At 33.6% G+C, this 9,204-nt stretch overlaps 2 protein-coding genes across 2 annotated transcripts; one reads left to right on the forward strand and one right to left on the reverse strand.

Annotated features, from left to right (window-relative positions):
* Nucleotides 1-2,048: 2,048 nt before the first annotated feature.
* On the reverse strand, nt 2,049-4,695 carry LOC143191075 (uncharacterized). Its single transcript, XM_076395771.1, has 3 exons — nt 4,069-4,695; nt 3,289-3,784; nt 2,049-3,186 (listed from the first exon to the last, which is right to left on the reverse strand). Exons 1-3 carry the CDS (start codon nt 4,567-4,569, stop codon nt 2,321-2,323), a joined length of 1,863 nt encoding a protein of 620 aa, XP_076251886.1. The 5' UTR covers nt 4,570-4,695; the 3' UTR covers nt 2,049-2,320.
* Nucleotides 4,696-4,906: 211 nt separating this feature from the next.
* On the forward strand, nt 4,907-7,896 carry LOC143191076 (uncharacterized). Its single transcript, XM_076395773.1, has 3 exons — nt 4,907-5,543; nt 5,828-6,323; nt 6,426-7,896. Exons 1-3 carry the CDS (start codon nt 5,043-5,045, stop codon nt 7,289-7,291), a joined length of 1,863 nt encoding a protein of 620 aa, XP_076251888.1. The 5' UTR covers nt 4,907-5,042; the 3' UTR covers nt 7,292-7,896.
* Nucleotides 7,897-9,204: the final 1,308 nt, after the last annotated feature.

The following is a 9,204-nucleotide window of genomic DNA, read 5'->3' on the forward strand; positions in this document are numbered from 1 at the left end:
TATATATATATATACATATATATATATATATATATATATATACATATATATATATATATATATATATATATATATATACATACATATATATATATATATATATATAAATATATATATATATATATATATATATATATATATACATACATATATATATATATACTAGCTGACCCGACAGACTTCGTCCTGTCAAAAAGATTTGTAATGTGGCAGTTTTTGTGCCTACGTATTTTAAAAAATTCTCCTGAACAGAACCATCACCCTGGTGATAGGGCGTTGTGAATAAAAAATAATTAAATAAAACATATATAAGGATTGAAAAGTAAGTAATCGCTTTATTGTTAATCATGTGAATCATAATTATTATTATTATTATCATTATATTGCTTTGTGGTATACGATGTTTTTTGTTTGATTACCTGGCGCATAGATAAACAAATCTGATGGTTTTCCAACACGGGAACAGGCAACATACAATTGACCATGTGAGAAACATGGGTTTTCTAGATTAATACCACAAACACTTAATGATTGCCCCTGGGACTTGTTTATAGTCATAGCAAAAGCAAGCCGTCAACATGTCTATAGGAAATTTGCCATTACCAATGTCAATGAGTTGTTTAGAGAATATGTTTCCAGATTGGTCATTTTGCAACTCGACACGCATATTCTTGCTTAAATGAAGTACTTTAACATGTTTCCACAAATTGGAGGACTTTAGACATGCATTGAGTTCATCAGCTGGCGTTGATCGTGGAATCACTAACAATGTTTGACGAAAATCTCCTGCTAATAAAATCATTGCACCACCAAATCGGTTATTATTGCTACGTAGATCTTTTAAGGTTCTGTCTAAAGCCTCCAAAGATTTTTTATGTGCCATCGTGCATTCATCCCAAACAATCAATTTACATTGCTGCATAACCTTTGCCATTGCAGAGTTCTTCGAAACGTTGCAGGTTGGAGTTTCATTGCTTTGCATATTTAATGGCAATTTTGGTGCTGAATGGGCTGTTCGACCACCTTCAAGCAAAGTTGCTGCGATTCCCGACGAAGCGAGTGCAAGTGCAATTTTATTTTGTGAGCGAATTGTTGCTAATATTAATGAAATCAAAAAAGTTTTTCCTGTACCACCAGGTGCATCTAAGAAGTATATCCCTCCAGTTTCATCATTTGTTACTTTCATAAGAGTTTCAAATACATACTTCTGTTGTTCATTTAACAGTGGAAGATTTGTTTGAATTTATTCTTTCAAAGCGTTGAGATCATACAGTCTTTCTCGATGCAACTCTTGGTTAAAAGCGTCATGCATTGGACGATTGGGCGCGGTCAGGCCTAATTGAATTAATAGTTTGTTTGACCTTATCAAGCACATGTCCTCAATTGAAATCAATGCTTCATTGTAAATTTCTTCACTGATTTGTATATTTGGATTTCCCATTCTATTCCGTATTTGATACAAAATATCATCACACATATAATCTTTGTACTTCATCCACAAATCAATTGGGTTTGATGGGAAGCATGTAGATATGATTATAGAAAACAATGTTCGTATTTGATGAGTGTGTGATGATATTACGGCATCATTGAGAGTTTGATCCCAATGAGCGTCATTTTCAAGCAATTGCAAACGTTGACAGGCTTCTCTGTAGGATCCACACAATTCACCATCAACAGTTCGTAACAGTTGGAATGATGTTGGGCCACGTACATTGACTAATAGCAGTCGTAAATAAAAACATTCATCATTGCTTGGATGTACTGAATAAATCCGGCCAATCGCATCGGTGGAATATACATCTGTATATCCTGGAACTGGTTTTCCTTGTTTCCGTCGTATAAATCTCCTTGAGGATTGATTCCAGGTATAATATTTTGGCATTTCAGAATATAGCAATGTTTGTGCGAAATCATCGTTTTGGCATGTCTCAAAAAAACTGGTTAATGTAGTAGATGGTGGCTGAGCAGCTCTTTGTACTGCGTTCTGTGCTGTAAAATACACTCTTTGTCCATTTTCTAAATGCACAGCTAAGTGAACAACAGAAGGGTGTCTCTCATGAATAGGAAAAGAAAATATTCGCCAAACTGCTTCATTACTACTGACATAGCGGCCCATTTGGTATTGGGTAACTTCATCATTAGAATTCTCTGCACCAATTCCAATCACAGCCATATCACTCCCTTTGGTTACATATTTGCAAATGTATTTAATCGATTTCACTGAATGGCAAGATTCAACGTTGATGTGTGCTTTGAATGTCTTTGATAAAATGGGTGAATATGGAACAATCCAACGATTATCTATTTCAATATCTTGTTAATTTAATTTGACAATTGTTGATTTTCCATTGTCTGCTGTCGATCTGCGACGATACAATGGATAACCGTCATTACCAGTAATTGTTTCCGATATTAATGTCCGTGGATATCGTTTTGAACATTTACCATCCATCATACACGGTGAATTTTGATTAAGAGTTCCACAGGGACCATGTATCATGTTTTTGATAACTACCTCATGCAATCCAGGATCTACTTGTACATTAGGGATTTCAGCTGATATCACTGCATCAACTTCATTTGGCCTTATCTTTTCAACCAACCAAATCAAAATGTGTGCATGTGGCAATCCTCGTTTCTGCCACTCCACAGAATACATCCAGCAGCGTGTCTCACCAAACACATTATGTTTTACGATGAAATTCATTAAAGATTTCAACTTTTGTCTAAAGACTCTGGCTGTAATATCATGACGATCAATGGATGATTTCCCAGGTAATAACTCCTGCTTAATTTCTATCCATTGCGGATTGCATGTAAATGTGATGAACAAATCTGCTGTACCATAATGACGAACATACGACATGGCATCTTGAGCATATTCGTGCATATGCCGAGGGCTTCCGATGTATGTTGCTGGAAGAATAGTCATCCGACCGACATTCTGTGCATTTCCATCAGTATTAATCGCATCTCGAAGGTGAATATACTCTTCAGATCGGAGTTTGGTTTGATTCAACCTGATGAATGTTAATCTCTCCGTTTCAATTTTAACATACATGTCATCAACATATTTGTGATATAATCGCCGACATTTCAATATGTGATTATCTGCATTTTCCCGAATCATTAGGCGGTATGAATAATAGTTCATTGAACTGACTTTTTTGTTGGTTTCAGAACCTGTAAACAGATTTTGTTTTAATAACATTCAAATATAAAATTAAAATACATAATATAGTGACTGAGATATTATCGCCATAGCTAAACTAATATTTTAGTTACCTGTAATGGGATTTATCATTTTTATTGATAAATCGTAGCTATCTTCACCTTGCCAAAATATAATGGGATATTGCAGTGCATCATATGAGCGGTGTGTTTCCTTTATAGGTTGTAATTGAAAATTCCGACGATGTAAAACAATATCACGGGATTCCAAGTTTTCTCCAACTACAACGATAGCAACTTCATCAATAGTTGGTGCATTAAAACGTCTTGTATGTTGACCTGCAGGTGTTTTATCAGCTCTGATTACAATTTTGTGATTATCGGATGGCATCAGATCCAGGGCAGTTTTAAACAATATAATCAATTGATTGTGTTGATGAAATAAAGTTTGTAATTGTTCTACAATAGACCTTTTTACTAAATTGTTATGTGCACAACGCAGATCAATTTCTTGTGGTGAATTGCCCATAAAATAAATTTGCAGGAATTTGTTGTCGCTATCTGACACTGGTAACAGTGAACCTGCTCTGTGATATATTTGCCCTTGTATCTGTAAATAAAAAAAATATTATGGTGTGATATAAATTAATGGATTGTCAATGATCAAACTTAAATAATATTTGATCTTAAAAAGTATATATTTAGTTTTAACTAATATCTATCAAATATAAAATATAATAAAAGTGTCACTGAAACTGAATCACCATATAATATGATGACTAAGTGATATATTTCGTAATGATTAAGAAATTGAAGATTAGTAACACATCTTAACTTTGGTGACAGAAAATTTTGTTCGCTAAAATAATTATGAGTAACTGCTATAATACATACCTTGAAAGTTGGCATAAAATTTTCCCGAACTGCATTTGTTGCCCCAAATGAAGTCATTTGAAAGCAATTGTTATATTGTTGAATATGTGTCAAAAAGTGTATAGAATCTGTTCCTATTCCTGAAACCAATGAGTACAATGGTTCTGGTGGTGGATCCAATTGTATCAATTTCACTTTACCATTTGCGCAACACAATCCATTGGCTTCGTTTTTGTATTTTAATGCCTTACAGTGTGAGCAAACCAAGTTCATAGAACCAATAACAACACATTGGTAGTTACTGTAGTCAATTGACACATCGTAACTGAAAGCAGCTGGATTCAAACTTGCGCGATTATTAGTTGAATGTCGCGCTCGCGCTTCACGCGTTTGTGATATCCGAATTCTTTCACGTTCATTTCCGTCGTCACGTTCTTGTGCAGTACGATTAGATCGGTAATTAGCTTGGTTTATAGCATTTCTGGTTCTTCTACCTAAATTGCTTCGTCTTATAGGAGGCATATCAAATATAAATTATTTTTTCACTAATCACGAACTAAACAAACACTAACTAACTAAACACTCTGCACAAAACACGATATACGAATTTGTTTCGTGTATCACTTGACAATTCATCTGTCATCTGTCAAAAGTCATCTGTAACAGACAACTTTTTTTTTTTAATTTGATATGACTTGAACTCAAATCCTTTTAATCCGTACGAATTGTTTTATTTATTTAAAATTTTTTATTTGTTTAAAATTTAATTCAAATTTTAAATAAATAAAACAATTCGTACGGCTTAAAAGGATTTGAGTTCAAGTCATATCAAATTTAAAAAAAAAAGTTGTCTGTTACAGATGACTTTTGACAGATGACAGATGAATTGTCAAGTGATACACGAAACAAATTCGTATATCGTGTTTTGTGCAGAGTGTTTAGTTAGTTAGTGTTTGTTTAGTTCGTGATTAGTGAAAAAATAATTTATATTTGATATGCCTCCTATAAGACGAAGCAATTTAGGTAGAAGAACCAGAAATGCTATAAACCAAGCTAATTACCGATCTAATCGTACTGCACAAGAACGTGACGACGGAAATGAACGTGAAAGAATTCGGATATCACAAACGCGTGAAGCGCGAGCGCGACATTCAACTAATAATCGCGCAAGTTTGAATCCAGCTGCTTTCAGTTACGATGTGTCAATTGACTACAGTAACTACCAATGTGTTGTTATTGGTTCTATGAACTTGGTTTGCTCACACTGTAAGGCATTAAAATACAAAAACGAAGCCAATGGATTGTGTTGCGCAAATGGTAAAGTGAAATTGATACAATTGGATCCACCACCAGAACCATTGTACTCATTGGTTTCAGGAATAGGAACAGATTCTATACACTTTTTGACACATATTCAACAATATAACAATTGCTTTCAAATGACTTCATTTGGGGCAACAAATGCAGTTCGGGAAAATTTTATGCCAACTTTCAAGGTATGTATTATAGCAGTTACTCATAATTATTTTAGCGAACAAAATTTTCTGTCACCAAAGTTAAGATGTGTTACTAATCTTCAATTTCTTAATCATTACGAAATATATCACTTAGTCATCATATTATATGGTGATTCAGTTTCAGTGACACTTTTATTATATTTTATATTTGATAGATATTAGTTAAAACTAAATATATACTTTTTAAGATCAAATATTATTTAAGTTTGATCATTGACAATCCATTAATTTATATCACACCATAATATTTTTTTTATTTACAGATACAAGGGCAAATATATCACAGAGCAGGTTCACTGTTACCAGTGTCAGATAGCGACAACAAATTCCTGCAAATTTATTTTATGGGCAATTCACCACAAGAAATTGATCTGCGTTGTGCACATAACAATTTAGTAAAAAGGTCTATTGTAGAACAATTACAAACTTTATTTCATCAACACAATCAATTGATTATATTGTTTAAAACTGCCCTGGATCTGATGCCATCCGATAATCACAAAATTGTAATCAGAGCTGATAAAACACCTGCAGGTCAACATACAAGACGTTTTAATGCACCAACTATTGATGAAGTTGCTATCGTTGTAGTTGGAGAAAACTTGGAATCCCGTGATATTGTTTTACATCGTCGGAATTTTCAATTACAACCTATAAAGGAAACACACCGCTCATATGATGCACTGCAATATCCCATTATATTTTGGCAAGGTGAAGATAGCTACGATTTATCAATAAAAATGATAAATCCCATTACAGGTAACTAAAATATTAGTTTAGCTATGGCGATAATATCTCAGTCACTATATTATGTATTTTAATTTTATATTTGAATGTTATTAAAACAAAATCTGTTTACAGGTTCTGAAACCAACAAAAAAGTCAGTTCAATGAACTATTATTCATACCGCCTAATGATTCGGGAAAATGCAGATAATCACATATTGAAATGTCGGCGATTATATCACAAATATGTTGATGACATGTATGTTAAAATTGAAACGGAGAGATTAACATTCATCAGGTTGAATCAAACCAAACTCCGATCTGAAGAGTATATTCACCTTCGAGATGCGATTAATACTGATGGAAATGCACAGAATGTCGGTCGGATGACTATTCTTCCAGCAACATACATCGGAAGCCCTCGGCATATGCACGAATATGCTCAAGATGCCATGTCGTATGTTCGTCATTATGGTACAGCAGATTTGTTCATCACATTTACATGCAATCCGCAATGGATAGAAATTAAGCAGGAGTTATTACCTGGGAAATCATCCATTGATCGTCATGATATTACAGCCAGAGTCTTTAGACAAAAGTTGAAATCTTTAATGAATTTCATCGTAAAACATAATGTGTTTGGTGAGACACGCTGCTGGATGTATTCTGTGGAGTGGCAGAAACGAGGATTGCCACATGCACACATTTTGATTTGGTTGGTTGAAAAGATAAGGCCAAATGAAGTTGATGCAGTGATATCAGCTGAAATCCCTAATGTACAAGTAGATCCTGGATTGCATGAGGTAGTTATCAAAAACATGATACATGGTCCCTGTGGAACTCTTAATCAAAATTCACCGTGTATGATGGATGGTAAATGTTCAAAACGATATCCACGGACATTAATATCGGAAACAATTACTGGTAATGACGGTTATCCATTGTATCGTCGCAGATCGACAGCAGACAATGGAAAATCAACAATTGTCAAATTAAATTAACAAGATATTGAAATAGATAATCGTTGGATTGTTCCATATTCACCCATTTTATCAAAGACATTCAAAGCACACATCAACGTTGAATCTTGCCATTCAGTGAAATCGATTAAATACATTTGCAAATATGTAACCAAAGGGAGTGATATGGCTGTGATTGGAATTGGTGCAGAGAATTCTAATGATGAAGTTACCCAATACCAAATGGGCCGCTATGTCAGTAGTAATGAAGCAGTTTGGCGAATATTTTCTTTTCCTATTCATGAGAGACACCCTTCTGTTGTTCACTTAGCTGTGCATTTAGAAAATGGACAAAGAGTGTATTTTACAGCACAGAACGCAGTACAAAGAGCTGCTCAGCCACCATCTACTACATTAACCAGTTTTTTTGAGACATGCCAAAACGATGATTTCGCACAAACATTGCTATATTCTGAAATGCCAAAATATTATACCTGGAATCAATCCTCAAGGAGATTTATACGACGGAAACAAGGAAAACCAGTTCCAGGATATACAGATGTATATTCCACCGATGCGATTGGCCGGATTTATTCAGTACATCCAAGCAATGATGAATGTTTTTATTTACGACTGCTATTAGTCAATGTACGTGGCCCAACATCATTCCAACTGTTACGAACTGTTGATGGTGAATTGTGTGGATCCTACAGAGAAGCCTGTCAACGTTTGCAATTGCTTGAAAATGACGCTCATTGGGATCAAACTCTCAATGATGCCGTAATATCATCACACACTCATCAAATACGAATTGGCGTTGTTGAGTTATGCGCTTAGGAACATATTTTGCGATTCATTTTTATATATAAGATATATATATATATATATATATATATATATATATATATATATATATACATACATATATATATATATATATATATATGTATATATATATATATATATATATATATATATATATATATATATATATATATATATGTATTAATGATCTCTATCAAATGTGTAAAGTTACGGTAGCAATATTCTAACAATAAACAGTTACTTTCAAGTCTTACGTCATGCCTTTTGGGGTTAATGTCCTCAAGCGTTTATCAAGCTTCTCCTGGCTTCGACTACGAGTTCTTTCGAACATCATAGTCGCGAATGAAAAATAACAAATGAAAACTCAGTTCATTCGATTTTCACTAAAAATTTGCACAGAAACTATCGAACTTGTTTTGATGTCCAGTCGTTTTTAAATGATTCTGAACTATTTTATATTCGTTTTATTATGATATATGTCGACCTACCGTGATATTTGTAAGAATTTTATCAGTTTTTACAATGATTGACCGACCAAAGCAAGATTCATAGTTAATATCAACATTTATAACGATCTAATCATCGTCATAAATACAATACAGCTTTCCATGAGGTTACACTGGTTTTTTTTCTTTTTCGGAGATAATAAGCAAACTATAACAAAAAAAATAAATTACTGCAATAATATTCTTTCCTCAACCTGGCACAACGACATCCAACGTAATATTTACAATTTATTTCAACTAAAATACTCGAAATATAAGTTTGTTATTATTCCCAACTCAAATATATTATTGGTAATTGTTTTTTTATTATTTTAAAGCAATCTATCAACTGCAGGTTCAACTACTAACGAACGAACCGGTAAAACATATCGAGATAAATTGTCGTTCGACTGACCCGAAATCCGATCCAAGTTGGCTTATGGTAATTCTAGTCCTAAACACGCCGCAGATGTAGAGTTTCAAGCGCTCGTATCTAAAGTTCGTCTTTCGCCTAACCAACTGTTCAAATCTACTCTGTGATACAGGAATCGGTTATGTTACAAATGAGAGTTTTGTTCTCTGACATCTCTAGCAAATTAAATTCGTCTGTTAAATATTATCACGTTGTCTTATAAGATTGTCTTA

The sequence above is a fragment of the Rhynchophorus ferrugineus genome, unplaced genomic scaffold (genome assembly GCF_030347505.1).
Source record: "Rhynchophorus ferrugineus isolate W39M unplaced genomic scaffold, kcgeb_rfMv2 rfM2, whole genome shotgun sequence".
Lineage (NCBI taxonomy): Eukaryota > Metazoa > Arthropoda > Insecta > Coleoptera > Curculionidae > Rhynchophorus > Rhynchophorus ferrugineus.

Excerpts from the sequence above, each read along its gene's own strand:
- LOC143191075 (XM_076395771.1), bottom strand. The coding sequence starts at position 4,569 with ATGCCTCCTATAAGACGAAGCAATTTAGGTAGAAGAACCAGAAATGCT. Across the intron at positions 3,785-4,068 it reads ATTTTATGCCAACTTTCAAG|ATACAAGGGCAAATATATCA; the intron begins GTATGTATTATA and ends TTTTATTTACAG. Across the intron at positions 3,187-3,288 it reads AATGATAAATCCCATTACAG|GTTCTGAAACCAACAAAAAA; the intron begins GTAACTAAAATA and ends ATCTGTTTACAG.
- LOC143191076 (XM_076395773.1), top strand. The coding sequence starts at position 5,043 with ATGCCTCCTATAAGACGAAGCAATTTAGGTAGAAGAACCAGAAATGCT. Across the intron at positions 5,544-5,827 it reads ATTTTATGCCAACTTTCAAG|ATACAAGGGCAAATATATCA; the intron begins GTATGTATTATA and ends TTTTATTTACAG. Across the intron at positions 6,324-6,425 it reads AATGATAAATCCCATTACAG|GTTCTGAAACCAACAAAAAA; the intron begins GTAACTAAAATA and ends ATCTGTTTACAG.